The sequence below is a fragment of the Microtus pennsylvanicus genome, chromosome 11 (assembly GCF_037038515.1).
Source record: "Microtus pennsylvanicus isolate mMicPen1 chromosome 11, mMicPen1.hap1, whole genome shotgun sequence".
NCBI lineage: Eukaryota > Metazoa > Chordata > Mammalia > Rodentia > Cricetidae > Microtus > Microtus pennsylvanicus.
The window spans coordinates 19,420,391-19,437,224 of NC_134589.1; the positions used below are offsets into that span (position 1 = coordinate 19,420,391).

At 52.6% G+C, this 16,834-nt stretch overlaps 1 protein-coding gene across 2 annotated transcripts; it reads right to left on the reverse strand.

The window, feature by feature from the left end:
• Positions 1-391: 391 nt before the first annotated feature.
• Gfap (glial fibrillary acidic protein) lies at positions 392-9,502 on the reverse strand. 2 transcript variants are annotated; one of them, XM_075990577.1, is made up of 9 exons: positions 8,947-9,502; positions 8,004-8,064; positions 7,697-7,792; positions 6,511-6,672; positions 5,581-5,706; positions 5,169-5,389; positions 4,248-4,291; positions 2,396-2,481; positions 392-1,840 (listed from the first exon to the last, which is right to left on the reverse strand). In XM_075990577.1, exons 1-9 carry the CDS (start codon positions 9,411-9,413, stop codon positions 1,799-1,801), a joined length of 1,305 nt encoding a protein of 434 aa, XP_075846692.1. In that variant the 5' UTR covers positions 9,414-9,502; the 3' UTR covers positions 392-1,798. The 2 variants fall into 2 exon arrangements, with proteins under 2 accessions (XP_075846692.1, XP_075846691.1); XM_075990576.1 differs by lacking the exons at positions 392-1,840; positions 2,396-2,481 and adding an exon at positions 3,340-3,918 and having other exon boundaries at positions 8,947-9,427.
• Between the last annotated feature and the right edge of the window lie 7,332 nt (positions 9,503-16,834).

Below are 16,834 nucleotides of genomic sequence, written 5' to 3' on the forward strand. Positions count from 1 at the left end.
AAGGACTACTGCTGGGCTCTGGTTGAACTGGATGGGGTGGGATGGAGAAAAAGGAAGAAAAGTGGAGGGAGCAGTTGTGTCTTCCTCTGCTTCCAGTTGTTCTGGGAAGAGCAGAGCAGCAGGCATGAAAAAGATGAAGGTAAAGACAGGGACCAGAAATGGGTGAAGAAAGTGGAGCTCCAACACAGGATTTTCTTGAATGGTGGCACCCAGGCTAGGGATTGGGCATGAGAAGAGGTTCTGGGGCAAAGGTCATGGCACCAGGGCTCCGTAGGAGGCAGATTTGACAGGCGGCAGCAGCAGTAGAAGTTCAGGGTCTCAGTGCTAGCTGTGGGGATGAGCAAGTTGATTGGTCTTCACCCCACCTTCTGAGCAAATCAGACCCACTCTGTGGAAGGCTGTGACACGTGTCTTTATTTCTTCTTAGTGAGCAAAGGTGACGGCGCTGTTCTGAAGGTTAGTAGAAGTGGCAAGGAGTGGGAGGAGAGGGGACAATGTCCTGGCAGGAGGAAGGGGCCCCACTCTCCTTTTTTGACCTTAAAGGGGAGGAAAGGGCAGTGGAGCGGACACTTTCAGCCCCATTTCTGGGCACAGTTTCCCATCACCTGCCCACCAGCCAGTCCGGGAGAGGGTGCTCTGGTGTGGAAGGGCGGTCTGACATCACTTGCCTCCAGGCGGCTTGAGTATGAGCCAGTCCAGTAGGCTCATGCCTTAGTTTCTCAAATTGTCAAATAGGATGATGCCTAAAATATAGGTAGTATTACGTATACGCATAAGAAAGGACACGGACCCCTGCCTTGGAGAACAACAGCTTGTAATTATGGGATGGAGAACCTCAAAAGGGTGGTTGTGGTTTCGTCAGGGTTGAGAAGCAGCAGTCACGGGGCAGAGAACTGAGCGGGTAGGGACTAGGCAGCCAGGAACAGACCTTCACTACTGAGGTACAGCTGTACCCTGCCCAACGGACAGAAGTCCCTCACTCCTGTCTCGCTGTCTTCAGGAGAATGAGCCACTTCCCACTCCAATGTCCGAATCATCTCCGCCCGTGCCGCTGGCGCTCCTCCAGCCTGAGTAGGGGAGCCTTCCAGTTCTTGAGCTCTCTGCACCCACATTTAGGGGCCAGGCACCCCACCTATACTCCCTCCCAGTACTACTTGCCTCTCCACTTATGCTATAGACACCCCCCCAAGTGCTGAGAACCAAGTCTCCGTATGCTCACAGGCTGCTGAGCTGCATGGCAACCCAGTGGGGTTGAGACATGAGTCACCATTCTGGAGGACCCTCGGGACTGCCTTAGTGGCCATTCCGGGTAGCAGGTCTGCCCTACCCACCCCTTGATCAGTCAGGGCTTTTCCAGAAGCATAGGTCTCTGACTAGAGCTACTTTGCCTTGGGACCTCCCCTTTCTGTCTGACTTTCTGTCTCCCTCCAGCAGCCTGTGAAAACTCAAAGTCCAGTTCCCAGAGCCTTCTAGCTCTAGCAACAGTTTCCATAACAACAAGGATGAAGGAAATGATTCGTTAAGACTCCCTGCTCTGCTCAACTTTCCTCTTTCCTTCCAATTCTAACCCAGCTGCCGGCCCCTCCCCTCCTGACTGCCCCTTTGGGGTGAGTAGCCTGTTAGTTGGAGGCGCAGGGTATATGCCATCTGTCAGGCTGAGTAAGGACTGAGTCTTGGGCAGCAGACAGGCATGAGAACAAAGGGAAGGGGAATGCCGACATGGAAGGGAAGAGGACTGTCTGAGGAAGAGCTTTGGGCCCTTCATGCTGTGTGGCAGGAGCCAGCAGGTGGGCACCCCTCACACCACATCCTTGTGTTCCTGCTTGGACTCCTTGATGACCTGCAGGGGACAGGGAAGGTGCACAGTGCACAATTAGGGACTGACATAGCTTCTGGAACCATGTGCTAGGCTGTGCATCCCGACACAAGTCCCCAACTGTCCTGGATCTGTCTTCCCTTGACTGTCATTGTAATTACATCATGCTGAGGTCCAGTTGGGGTGTGAAATGCCACTTATAAAGCATTGAATGCCATGCCTGACACTATGGCATAAGAGTAGTTATTTCTACCGCCACCGCCACCCCATGCATGCTGTACCTATCTCTTAGTCCCATTCCTCTCGGGAAAATTCCTTTGAGTAAAATTTGAAGGCCTTTTCTTTCCCTAACTGTCCCAGTCAGAGCTGGACCCTCAGGTAGCCTTGGTACATGGGTTGTCCTTAACCCACCACCTGAGGAAGGGCTGGGAAAGGAGAATTACATTCAAGGTCAGTCCCTTCTTCCAGAGCTCCACTGGGAGTCCCCGGTACTTAGCTAAGGACCTTCCGTGAGCTAGTCCCAGGCTTTTCCTAGTCTAGCTTCAAGAACTCCTGGGGCCAACCAGAACCTTTCCTCACCTCGCCATCACGCATCTCCACTGTCTTTACCACGATGTTCCTCTTGAGGTGTCCCTCTGATACGGACTTGGTATCCAAGCTGGTTTCTGCAGGTGTGAGGAGAGGAAGCCTCCGTGGGCTCTTGGGATACTAAGCATCCTGTCCTGTGCCCAACTTCCCCATCATGTGCCCAGGGTCATGACTACAGGGCTATCTAATTAGGCAGGGAGAGCCTTGACTTATCCAAAGTGACTGGAGTCTCCCAGCTGCTCCCCAGTGTGGGCACATCCTGCTGCACCCCCCTCCCCCGTGCGGGCACGTCCCTCTGCTGCCCCCCCCCGTGCAGGCACGTCCCTCTGCTGCCCCCCCGTGTGGGCACGTCCCTCTGCTGCCCCCCCCATGCGGGCACATCCCTCTGCTGCCCCCCCCGTGCGGGCACGTCCCTCTGCTGCCCCCCCGTGCGGGCACGTCCCTCTGCTGCCCCCCCCCGTGCGGGCACGTCCCGCTGCTGTCCTGTAGCCCACTTGGCCTTCTGTTCTGGTACCTGGCTTCCTGACAACCAAGGGCTGCGCCAAGAAAGAAACCTCAGTCTCCTCTATTACAAAAAAGGGTTCACGGTGCCTACTCTCCTAGGAAATTGGGGGGGGGCAACTAATGTGTGTTAATGTATTGCACAAATAAGTGATTTATGCGTGTGGGACCCGTCCCCATTCCTATCTTTTTCTGTCACTTGTCTGGCCTCCAGTGACCTTTGACTGTCTAACATTTGGCACTCTTACCTCTAATCGGTCAGCATAATTAACTTTCTATTGCTGAACTACATCCTGAAATATGTATGGCCAATATTCCCAAATGGAATTTTCCCCTGTAACCAAGAATCATTTAAGGGCCACATACCAGTAAAAAGCAATTTGGTCAGCCCCCTTTAGAGAGAAAAATGTAACATGTCACACTCACTAATATTTAAAATGAAGAGCTGGGAACATAAAACTTTATTCACTACAAGAGCAGCAGTCTAGAGGGAACTAGTCCTCTGGGCTGAATCAGCGCGAGTGAAGCAACAGAGCCTTGGGGACACATGAATCAAACACAGAGCCTGCCCAGAGGCTCTGCGAAACCCAAGGGGACCACCTAGCGACAGAGAAGAGGCGAGGCAGAGGCTGGCATTTGCTCAGAGGCTTCAGAGCCTCTCTTTTAGCTCCCAGGGACAAGCCCCCTTTATCATGGGCTAGCTCTGTCCGTATAACCTAATTACACAGAACCAGGACCTGGACTGGGGACTGAAGCTTCTGGGAAAAGGTACCAGTCCTTTAGAGGAGGCCTGGGAGCAAGAGGCTGAGAGGACTGGGGAAATAGGCTTGGGAAGGCTTACTCCCTGTCAAGCTGGGGAAAGCGCATGACTGAAAAGCAGGTATCTATCTAACCGAGAGCTGGCGGGGCTCCATTTACAATCTGGTGAGCCTGTATTGGGATAACTTGTATTGTGAGCCTTTGGAGATGTCTTGTGACTTTGTGGCCTTCCCCTTCTTTGGTGCCTTTGCCCCCTGTAGTGACAAGCAGTTCAAAACAAAACAAAACAGAAAACATTCAGAAGGGCAGAGCTTGTTCAAGGCCAGCAGACCTGGCATCAGTGGAGACATCACCAGTTCTGCAGGGGCACAGCTAGGGGATGGGGGCCCAGGGCAGAGTGAGACAGGAACAGCTATGAGCCCTAGGATTCTGTGCACTGTCTAGGATCTCAGTGGTGGAAGGTCATAAGGGCTCCCAAGGAGAACCCAGATCCCTTTGTCCCCAGTTCCCAAGAGCTGTCCACAGGCCTGGGGGAGGAGGTGGGAATTCAATACCCTTTCCCACAAGGCCCCACCATACTGACCTCGGATCTGCAGGTTGGAGAAAGTTTGTACAGGGATAGTGATGCTGAAAAACAGAGGAGGAATAGGGATGATGAGGTCACCCTGAGACATCCCCAGGTCCTGGTCCAGGGACAGCATGAAACTCTCAAGGTCCTTTGCCAGGCCAGTCTGACTCCATTCCCGACATCCCCTAACTCTCTCCTCCCTCCCTCCTTCCCTTCCTCTCTCTCCTCTCTGCCCCCAGCTCTTTCAGACAAGATCTCTCTATACAGCTTTGGTTGGCCTAGAATTCAATATATAGACCAGAGTGACCTCAAACTCACAGTCATCTGCCTGCTTCTTCCTCTCAAGTACTCGGATGAAGGCCATGAGCTACCATGCCTATACATACATGAGTGCAGAAGTGTGTGTTGGATCTCCTGGAACTGGAGTGTTACCACAGGACATTGCAAGTATCAAGCGGCTGCCGGGAACCTGACCCCTAACTACAGAGCAACCTCTCCAGCCTCCACCACCTAACTTTCAACCCAGAAGCCAATACTCTCCCGGAGCTGAAAAAGTCTGCAGGGAGCTTGTGCATTATCTGCCCGTAGAATACCTCCAGGAAGGAGAATGGAGGCTCGGAAAATGGGAGGAGCAAAAAAAAAATGGTCACAATAGCTCCACGGATGCAGAACAAACCCATCAGGCCTTGGGAAGTGCCATCTTTGTGGCCAGTCTTGGGGGTCAGCCGCTTAGTTTGGGGAATAACTCAAGTCCTCAGCTCTGGTACTTAATATTGGTTGAATACGTATCTATTCTTCAGACATTTCTTGAATAGCTATTGTGTGTTAGGCTGGACTCTGGGGGTGGGAGGGGACACAAAACTGGAGTACTGAAGGGAACAAGAGGAATTGCAACTCCATAGAGACAACAGTTCCCTAGGGCAGTGATGAGCTCACCGGTTTTCCTCCCCCTCCAACAATTTCCTATAGGTGGCAATCTCGATGTCGAGGGCTAGCTTGACGTTGAGTAGATCCTGGTACTCCTGTAGGTGGCGGGCCATCTCCTCCTTGAGGCTTTGACCCTCCTCCTCCAGCCGGGTGAGCGCCTCCTGGTAACTCACTGACTCTCGTGCGTGGCGCTCCTCCTGTTCACGCATTTGCCTCTCCAGGGACTCGTTCTGCCGGATAGAGCCCACTGATCCAAGAGTCTGGCGATTCTAAGAGGCTTCGAGGCTCTGCCCTGGCCCTCTATGCCGCTTCCAACTTTTCAGATATCACCCTCCCTCCCAACCCCCGACCCCAGTCCCCTTCCAGCAACATCTTGGGTGGCGCTGCCCACATCCGACCAGCGGTGCCTGCCCGCGCTCACCGTGCCACGTAAAGACTCCAGGTCGCAGGTCAAGGCCTGCAGTTGGCGACGATAGTCATTAGCCTCGTGCTTAGCCTGGCGGAGCAACTCTGCGTTGCGGGAAGCTGCGTCTGTGAGATCCGCAAACTAAACCAAGAGAGGACCTGAAGTTGAAGGGAGGACTGGAGTCTCCCAATGGCACAGTGCACAGACCAGGGAACTGCCTAGGATGGGTGATACACATGGTCTCTGGAATATCAGAAAAGTGGGGTCGACCTCAGGAGTCGCCCCGCCCCTGCCCCGCCCTGGGAGCGTCTGTAACTGAAGGATTTATCAGGCCTTCATCTTGCTCAGGCAGTCACTGGCTTAGGCAGTTCACACCGGGCTTGGTGCCCTGGGTCAGCGGCATCTCCAGTCTGCTCTTTGTGTCTCAGGCCTCCCGACAAAGCCTGTTCTCCGCCTGAGATGCCCTTTCCTCTTCTCTTGAGTCTCTAGGCTTGCCTGTCTAGCACAAGACCCAACCCCTCACCTTCCCTGTTTCCCACAGTCTATATGAACTCTGACAGCACCTTGACCAAATGTTTCTGCGGCTCGGGAGTACCCGGCACACAGTAAATGTTCAGGAGCACAGGACACAGACTGGCAGAGGTGCCAAAAAGGCAGCGTTTCAAATGAGATGGGTTAGAATAGGCAGCTTTATCCCTGTATCACTCAGGAGCTGTGTGACATTGCAAGCTAGTCAGCCTTTTAATCTTGCTGGTTAAAAGCAGTTGTCATAATAACAATTAGTAGTTTGGGAAGTAGCGGTGCCTGTGTGGTCCTGGGCAAGGCATCTCACTTGTCTCAGAAAGGCTGGTCACCTATATGGGTGCTTTTCCAAGCTTCCTTTCCTTATTCTCCAGTATGGATCAGGAAGGGCTGCCTGGAAGAGGCAGGTTGGCCCACAGGTACCTTGGACCGATACCACTCCTCAGCCTCTTGCATGTTACTGGTGGCCACTGCCTCGTATTGAGTTCGAATCTCTCTCAGGGCTGCCGTGAGGTCTGGCTTGGCCACATCCATCTCCACGTGGACCTGCTGTTGGGCCAGCTGCTCCCGGAGCTCTCGAACTTCCTAGTAGGGTAGAAGAAGGGTATGGAGAGTATGGAGGCTCTAATCTCAGGTCCAGGCTACCGCTGGGGGCTCTCCTAGCATCACACTCCTGCCTGCCCAGCTATGGCACCGGCTCAGGGAAACAGGGCAGTCTTTACTGGAAGAAGCATATGACCTAACCTAACAGGCATGCGCCAAGCTCACTGGCACACACCTTTAGCCCCAGCATGTGGGAGGCTGGAGCAGGCAGATCTCTATGGGTTTTGAGGCCAGATTTGTCTACATAGCATGTTTTAGGCCAGTCAAGGGTACACAGGGAGACCCTGTCAAAAAGTGAAAATAAAAACCCCAATGTTTATGGCACGGAAGTCTGAGGGCGTCTTCCTCCCAGAGCCGCAGAGCCAGGACCCCAGCATGAATATTGACTATGTCTTGCATCCAGGCCCTGAGGTCAGAGAACAGAGGTGTGTGTGTGTGTGTGTGTGTGTGTGTGTGTGTGTGTGTGTGTGTGTGTGTGTTTGAGACAAGGTCTCATGTAGACCAGGCTGGTCTCAACTTTTCTGTGTAGCTGAAATTAGCCTTAAACACTTTGAGCCTCTTACCTCTACCTCCCAGGTTCTGAGAAGTGTGCCACCATGTCCTCAGCGGGGTTTTCATGAGGGTCCCATCTTACTGGAGACAGGTGGGGGAGAGGGTGAAACCAGAGAGGCTGTGTGACTTTGGGGTGTTTGTTAAAAAAAACTTCTCTGGGTTTCAATGCCCTCCTCGTTGTGGAAGGGGACCACAAGAAGGGCTCACAAAGCCGATGAGGAGAAACCAAAGACCTGGCCTTGTGCTTCTCAGACCATGGTGGTGGGGGAGGGATGCATGCATTTTCCAGGGGTAGTAGACACTGGAAAGCATCTCCCTTAGCCTCTCGTCTTCACTCTTTCTCTTCCACGTTCTTTCTTCCTGACAGTTGGTGTCTCTGTTTCTCTGATTATTTCTCTCTCTTTCTCTTACTTACAGTTACCTGCTGGGCCTCCCTCCTTCCACCTGGCCTCACCTCCTCATGGATCTTTCTCAAGAACTGGATCTCCTCCTCCAGCGACTCAATCTTCCTCTCCAGATCCAGACGGGCCATGGTAGCTTCATCTGCCTCCTGGGATGGGAAGAGGACCTTTTTGACCCCAGAGTCTACCTCACAACAACCTCCAGTTTTGTCTTTCCTGTCCTTGTGGGGCTCTGGGAAGCAGGCAATTGCTGTGGAGGTTAAGTTCAGGGATTGTGTCTGGGTGGACCGCCATTAACCTTCCTGTTGTCCGTCTGTCCAACCTTCCCCCCTCGCTGCCCATCCCTCCCATCTCTCTGACCTGTCTATAAGCAGTCAGGTTATTCTCAGCCTCCAGCCTCAGGTTGGTTTCATCTTGGAGCCTAGGATAGGGGAACAGATTTAGGGTTTCCTGAGGACTCTCGGATCCATGTCCCAACCTCTCTGGAGGTGACTGTCATAAAACACTCTCACAGGACCCCACAGAGTAGCAGGAGAAGTAAACGACCGAGGGTTCCGAGACAGAGGCCTTGGCTGAGAGAGTGAGCAGCAGATAAGGGCTTCTGCTTTAACTCATTACTGAGGCGCCTTATCAGAGTAGGAGCAGCTGCTCATGCTCTCCCAGACGCGCCCACCACCATGTGCTCTCTGTGCAGACACGGCTGCACCTCCTGCACCAGAGGGGCCCACGAATGTCCACCATGCAAAGCACCACGCCCCACAGTTCGACCCCTGGTCACCATCTTTTAGGACAGATCGTATCATGACCTCTGCTTCACAGCTATGACGATCAGAATGACTTGAGTGCGGTCAAAAGCTGGTGACAGACCGCCATCTGGGATCTGCACCCAGGCCAGCCTGCTCTTCCTTGCATTTCCTATATTTCAGAGACCAGAGCCTCCTTGTGGGTACAGATCTCCATGCTGACCATTCCCAGTGACAAATGAATGCAAGGGCAGAGCACCCGCTGGCTGGTGGAAGGTGCCATCGCTACCCACACAGCCTTCCTCAGTGTGGAGGGGCCCCAGAGTGCCCAGCTCCCTGGCAGCAGACCTTTGGGAATCAGATCCCTGAAGGTTTGGTCTTGTCCTGGCTATTTCCATCATATTAGGGAGCAAAGATAGCTCTCCCTTTCCAGGCATGGGGAAATACATACAGCAGCTGAGAGACCCTGCCCTTGACAGAATCAGTACCCTTCCTTACAGGCACCTTTCTCGGGTCAGTCTCACTGCTCAACTAGCCGTTTCCCCTGTCCCCCTCCTCACTTCTGCCTCAGGGTGCTGAGGTCCTGTGCCAAATTGTCCCTCTCCACCTCCAACCGGGTACTGTTGGCAGTAAGCTGGTCCAGCCGCAGCCGCAGCTCCCGCAGCTCTGCCTGGTAGACGTCGGCCAGTTTGGTGGGCTCCTTGGAGCGAAGCTGGTTCAGCTCAGCCGCCAGCGCTTTGTTCTGCTGTTCCAGGAAGCGGACCTTCTCGATGTAGCTAGCAAAGCGGTCATTGAGCTCCATCATCTCCGCGCGCTCACTGGCCCGAGTCTCCTTGAAGCCAGCATTGAGAGCACCTGCCAGGGAGAAATCCACCCTGGCAGGGAGTGGGGGAGGCATTCGAGCTAGAGAGAAGCGCGGGGTGGTACCCAGGTGGCGGCTGGGACCCAGACCCCTGACCACCGTCTCCGTGGAGGCATAGGAGCGTCGTGCAGAGGTGATGCGTCTTCGCTCCATCCTTCCCTGCATCTGCTGGCACCTGGAATGTCAGGGTTTTATGGAGGAATGGGCTGGACTGGCTCTGCCCTGACTTCCCGGCAGCTGCACCCCACTGAATAGCCTGAGGGGGTGGAGCTGGGCCCTAGCCCAGCTATGGGGCGAGCTCCTCTCACCCCACCGAGGTCTTTGTATCAGATTCAAGGCTTCCCTGGGCATACCAGCTTGGCTTCACCAGTGATGAAGAAAACCCCCTTTCTGGTAAGAGGGGTCAAGAGAGGGCTAGAGTTTGCCTGTCAAGCATGAAGTTCCAAGTTCTAGCCACAAAACAAGCACAAAAAGCCAGGTTTGACAATGCATACTTGTAACTCCAGTGTCCGGGAATGAAAATCAGGAGGATCCTTGGGTCTCACTGACTAATTGGTGAATTCTAGGTCCCAGGGAGAAACGCTATCGCAAAAAAATACCTCAGGTTGATATCTGGTCTCAGCACATATATGTACACACATGAACATCTATGCAGTGAACGAATACTTGGTGTGTGGGTACGCACGCACGCACGTGCACACAACACACACACACACAGAGACAGAGAGAGAGACAGAGAGACAGAGAGAGAGAAAACAAACAAGCTGGGATGGTGAGCTGCCTCCAGCTCTTAGAGCCTATAAGCCAGGGCTACCCTCACTCTGCACTTCTCCATGGGCCTGTGAGATGCTAGGAACTTGAAGAACCTATGCCCCGGTCTGGAGAGATGGCTCAGTGGTTAAGAGCATTGCCTGCTCTTCCAGAGGTCCTGAGTTCAATTCCCAGCAACCACATGGTGGCCCACAACCATCTGTAATGAGGTCTGGTGCCCTCTTCTGGCCAGCAGACATACACAGAGACAGAATATTGTATGCATAATAAATAAATAAATATTTAAAAAAAAAAAGAACCTATGCCCCGCCTCCAGGACCAGCCTATAATACTATAGTTTCCTGCTGACTCCCATTCCCAACAGATGTCCAGAGTCCTCTCCCCAGAACCCGCCATCATGTCTTCTCATTCCTGGTTTGGGGCCCTCCCTGTGATCCCAGGGTCACCTTGGGCCACTAGCAGTGTGTCAAGGGGGCATGACAGAAGGAATGTTTGAGGACTGAGCCCCTCTTTGGCTTCCTGGTCCAGCTTCCCTTTACTCCTCCCGGAGCCTGGCCCCTGACAGCTCCACAGAGCAGCCCTCAGTGAGTTGGCTGTACATGCTAGGGTCTTTATTTCTGTAACACCCTGTCTCCCTTGCTACCCCTCATTATTCTCCCAGGAGATTTATCTTCTTCAAGTTCCCACACTTCAGGCCTCTGAGGGATATGTAGGTCTGGGAAATCAGAATTCACCATCCACAGTGGTGGGGATGAGGCTGTTGCCACGAGACTTCAGGTCTATCTATCCTCCTCTCCACTCTGGTCCCTCCCAGGCTCCTTAGCCATCTGTGCCCTTGGGCTTCTGGAAAACAGACAGCTCAGCTCCCCCCACCCCTGCCTTCCTCTGTCCATGCCTGAGCTTCTGATCTCGACTCCAGGGCACTTGCTGAATAGAGCCTTGTTCTCTGCCGCCAGTGAGGGAGCCATACGGCGAGGGCAGCCCCACAGGGGCTGGGCTGCTTTTATCCCAAGATGCCAGGATGTCAGCCCCGGGTGCTGTACAAGCTCCCAGCTCAATGGGTTTCTCGGAAAGCATCGAAGGGGGCCTGGAGTACAGCAGGAAGCAGGCTGTGTGCCCACCCTTGACCATTGTGTCTATGCCAAGGTGAGTCATTCAGTGGGCACAGGGGGTTGACCAGCTCAGCACTGCCAGGTCTCCAGCTTACACACAATGCCTGATTGCTTGCCCCTCCCACTGCTCGAGCCAGTTCAGACCCCTGAACTCCTGGCATAGCGACATCCCTTATTCCGTATCAGGGACATGGTATTCATGTTATTGCATGGTATTTGAGCATGCAACGGGCACTGAGGTTCCCCTAGCAAGTCCCAGCATGGGAAAGACGGAGCCCCTCAGGATCTAGCCATACCTCCCTGCCCCCATCTTGGGCAATGGCATAGTAAGGTAATTTTTTAAAAAAGATTTATCTATTTATTATGCATACAATGTTCTGTCTGTATGTTTGCTGGCCAGAGAGGGCACCAGATCTCATTACAGATGGCTGTGAGCCACCATGTGGTTGCTGGGAATTGAACTCAGGATCGCTGGAAGAAGAGTCAGTGCTCTTAACCTCTAAGCCATCTCTCCAGCCCTGTAAGGTAGATCTTGAGAGAAGTTCCCAGCGCCCTTTAGGCAGGATCTCATCGTGTCCCCTGGAACTCACTATTTGGATCAAGCTGGTCTGGAACTCACAGCAATCCAATTGCCCCTTCGGGATAAAAGGCTTGTGTGACCACTTCCTGCCCCAGGGACTTATTGATCCTCTCATAAGCTGGGAACGTTAAAGAACAGGGAACTTAGAGGAAGAGCCTTACTAGAGGGCAACCTTTAACTTAGGACACACCTCACAGGGTGGGAGTGGCCTACCTTTCTAGGTGTAAGTGAAGTGATTCTGGAAGGAAAAGATCAAGGGCAGGAGAGGTGTGTCACCAAAACTGGAGAATTCCTCCTGTCCAAATGAGTTTGTTTCAGTGCAGCCAAAGACCCCCAGCCTCTGTCCCTCAGCCCCTTCCCTAGACCCCTGATGCAGGCTCAAGTTCCATTCTAACTGCACTGGGCTTCTGGATCCTTGCTACGCTCTCTCAAGGGATATTTGTGTATAGAGACAAAAGAAAGACATTCTTGGTTGCACTTGATGTACAAACTTTATTAGTGTTTTTATTATACATTCACTGTAGAGAAATCAGAAAGTACACACAAGCAATATAAATATTTAATTAGCCATAATTTTGCCACATGCAGACAAACACTGCCAGACTTTTCTACACATATAAATACTTTTTTTTTCCAAAACAGGCCCATACTGCACTAATTATTTTACAATTTGCTTTTCCTTCAGCAATATGTTGTGAGCATCTTTCCGAATCTATAAACTTTTACCTGCGTCATCACTTAACAGCTGCGTTGTTTCCACTTTATGCCCTCACGTGACTAAGCCCTGTCGCTGGGTAGCTCTCTAGCCAAGTTCCCAGCCCACTTCTTACCATATTCATGCATATCTGCCCCAGACAGGCACTTGGTAGAAAAACAGGCAGGCCCTCTGCCCTCCCAGTTGCTACAGGGATTCCCATCCTCCTAACCTGACTCATGCCTCATCCTGAAAAGGCTTACTCCTTTTCAACTTTCCCAAGCAGAAGTCTCCAACAACAAAAGCCTCAGGCCAAACTCCAGCGACTTTTAGACTCCACAGCAGGGTGCTGCCAACCATGGAGACAGATGCTAGGAAACCTCACTACAGAGTCCACAGCCAAATTGAGCCCTGCTTCAAGCCTGTCCCTCTGCCTGTATTAAAATCTGACAGATCTTTTGCGCACAGGGCAAAGCCTCAGTGCCTCCTGGGACAATGCCACTTCTGGTCTCAACCCATCTACCAGTGCCTGGTGTTTCCCTGATACCAGTCTGGTCTCAACCCATCTACCAGTGCCTGGTGTTTCCCTGATGCCACTTCTGGTCTCAACCCATCTACCAGTGCCTGGTGTTTCCCTGACGCCAGTCTCTACTCCAAGCGGCCTTGCCACCTGAGTGTCACCCGCTCCTGCCGGGTGCAAGCTCAGCACAGCGGTGAGATAAAGACTGGCTGACCCTATCCCATGGTGCTGCTGGAAAGAGGGGAACTGAGCCCCAGGGCCACTAGGTGGCAGAGCTCAGCTGCCCAGGTCCAAAAAGTAGAAGGAAATGGGGTTTCCTAGAGGTTGGTGGACTCTCTAGAGTCCACCTTTGTTTATATTGTTTTGTTTTGTTTTCTTTTAGAAATTGCCATGAAGGTGTCCTCTTAAGAAGAAAGCAACACAGCTGTGACGTCTTGGATGACCCAGGAACCATCACGGAGGCTCCATCTCCAGATCTGTGAACCGAGGACTCACCTTCTGAGAACGGTGTGAGAATGAAGTCAGTGAGAGACAGCCGCAGCAGGCACTGTCGACAAACATAGCATCCATCTCCTGTCTCCGTGTGCTCCACTCACCCGTGCCAGTGCTTCTGTGGTGGCTTGGTCAGCAGGGGCAGGAACCTGAGAAAGAGCTGCCAAGTCCTAAGGCATCTACTGGGAGTATGTGAGCCATTTCTAAGGGAGGTCACATGGCCTTGCAGATAGGACCAAGGAACAGCAGTGAGTAAAGAGAGTGGGAGTCAATGTCATTTTCTCCTGGACTTCTAGCTGTTGGTGGCTTCAGGTCCTACAAGGTGACATAATTAGGTTTTTGTTGTTTATTTTTGAAACTGTTTTGTGAGTTTCATTATATCTCAGGCTGGCTCAAACTTGCTAGCCAAAGATGACCTTGAACTTCTGACCTTTCTGCCTCCACCTCCTGAGTGCTGAGAACTACTTGCCTGTACCACCAGGCCTGGTTTCTTTGATGTTCAAACCCACAGTTCAGTCCAACATGCAAATTTTTTGAAACTGGTGACTGAAGTAGATGTTGTCCCCTAAGCCACATTCTTGCCTCCCTTATCCCCTCATGGGCTCTGGTCTCACTAGCCTTCCTCCATCCCTAGGTTTGAGGATCATGACTCCTACTGATGCCTTTCATGCCTGGACCCCCATGGGTTCCCTGTGCACCTCTGCCTGAGTCCCCCTGGGGAGATGAGCTGTGTCTTCTCCTGCAGGCAGAGATTTCCCGATGCTAGAATCTGTCTTTCCTCTGAGACCAGGGTCTACACGTCCCAGATTAAGGTGCTACAGCATAGGGCTAGCTTCTTACCAATGGAAATTTCTTCAGGCGGGGGCTTCAGTTGGAGAGGACTACCTCAGAACGGGAGACATTCATTCTCCCACTTTTAGCCTACGCTCAGCCAGGTTATGCTGGCCAGACATCAGGGCCTGTGGCTGCAGAATGACTCCAGACCGGACCCCAGAATCCCTTCTTCCTCCTCCTTGGGCCCCGCCTCTTCCTATGGTTGGAGTGGGCTTATTCATTTTCAGAGGTCCTGGGGCCAGGCTGCTGCGGCAGGGTTAATAAGCTCGGGCCCTTTCTCCCTTGCCTATCCCTGGTCCAGTCAGACTCACTTCAGCTTGTCCTTTAGCCTTTACCTCCCAGTCTCCAACCCTGAGATCTGCTTTTTAATTGCTTTCCCGGTCTGCTTTGCGCCTCCTACCTATTATACCTCCTCCCACTCCCGCCTGATTAGGGGTGAGAGGTGGGGACTAGAGGTGGCCTTAGTTGGAGAAGAAGGCGGACTATCACCCACTATTTCTAGCCTCCAGTTCTCCAAGTGGATAGGATGGGCCAATGGATGGAGCAGAGGAGCCACGAAGCTTAGTTGAAACATAGTCCTCAGACTCCCGGGTGAGAATCTGTTCCCTTCCTCCCCCAACAACATTCACCCCCCCCCCCCCCGCAACTATCCTGGATGCCTCTTCACAGAACTACGGAAAGCCAGGCATGGTATGGTGGCACTCTGTGAGTTCCAGGGTAGCTTGGTCTACATAGCGAGTTACAGGACAGACATTAGAGACCCGATCTCAAACACACACACACACACCAAAAAAAAAAAAAAAAAAAAAAACTTTGGAGGAGAAGACAGCCATGACTTAGATTCTACCTGGAACCAGGAACTTTCAAGCACAGCCAAGAGAGCCATGGGGTCACTCCAGGGAGAATCTGGAGACAGGTGAGTGAGATTCCCCAGGTTGGAATGATGCCCACCTCCCCTGGGAAGGGGCAAGCTGAAGGCGACACATAAAGACCAGATCCCTCCCCTTGGCAGTTTTCAGCACTGATGCTAGATTTTGCTGTCCATCCAGTTACAGGGACAGGTGCTGCCCCTTCTCCCATCACAGAGGTTTTCAGCTCTTTGCCACAAGCCTGGTTTCATGAACTGGGTAGAAATGAATACCTCAATGGCAAGTTCAGTGTGAGCAAGGGGGTGGCTATAAGGGGCGTGGGGCGACAAGATTCTAAACTCACAGAAGCAGGCCTGAGAAGATGCAGGGAGAGGGGGTGTTAGGCCAGGCTGGGTCTGTGGTAGATGGAGAGGCATTGATTGCCAGGCCTCATGGATGACTATGAAAGAACAATCCAATTTCAGAGGCTCATCGGCCATGCAAGTCAGATGGAAGCCGGATGTCAGCTTGCTGCCCCCTGCAGTCCCTGCCAACCCAACTGCCTATGGCATGCAGGACACCACACAGCAGGCTTGCAGCCCGACCTCCTGCGATTGAGGGCAGGAGCCACCAGTGCTCAGATCCGTCAGCCCAGAGACGTTGTACATTTTATCGGTCACCCGAGAGCACACTTTGCATCACAGAGCAGCAAATGTTTGCGGGGTGAACGGCCGCCTGCCGAACACCTTGTCAAAAGTGACCTCTTCCACTGTCATGCTGCCCCCGGCCTGGCAAACTCTGCCTCATTCAAGGCCCCCATAGTGCTGAGCGTGCCCTCCTGGCCCTCGTTACCGGTCGCCTTGCCCCATGCAGACTGCCTCTGGGCTTGAAGGGCAACAGTGATGATCGGAAGAGGTAATGTATGTGAAGACCCCAGGAAATGGAGACGTTGTTCCAACGGAATCCATCCCTCAGTGAAAGTGCCTTGCCAACCGCCAGGGGATACACATGTGAGTGTGATTGCTTCCAGGGAGCCATGGGTACCCAGGGGAACAAACTCATTAAGACTAATTGGGGAGGCGGGAACCCCATGCCTGGGAAGAGAAATGATGTCTGTTCACTTCAGAAAGGAAGCAGTCCCGTGTTATGTCAAAACCAGAACATGAGCTGGGTCCCAAACACTTGCTGTCCAACTGTGGGCAAGCTGGGCAGAGGGGTTTTCACTTTGCTTCTCTTATCCGGCTAACAGGGCCCACGTCAGCTGGGACACAGCCTAGCAGCTGCAGCACAGGAAAGCTCATCCACCTGCTTTTCCTCACTCTCCAGATAAGGGTCAGAACCGAGAAGGAGGGGCCAGGCATTCTGGGAACATGGCGGCATTATTTACATACTATTCACAATGTGCTAAATACCCTTAAAATGTTTGTTTTCAGGAGTAAGTTCAACACAAGCTCCTATAATTTTGTTTACACTATTAATTCACTCAGCCAACCATGTCTTCATGGGGAGAACAGAGATAACCATGCTGAACTGCTATACAATCTGGCAAGAACTGGTGGAGTAGGGAGAGGAGCAGGCTCCACGGTACTCCAGTCCAGCTGGGATCCACTTGGAGCCTCACCCCGGGCCTGGGTCCTACTGAAAGGCCCTTCCTGACAGCAGAATGACCCATCCCTAAGGTGTAATAGACATCCAAGTAAGATTTCTTTTAAACCTGCTGGGAACAAAGATCCCA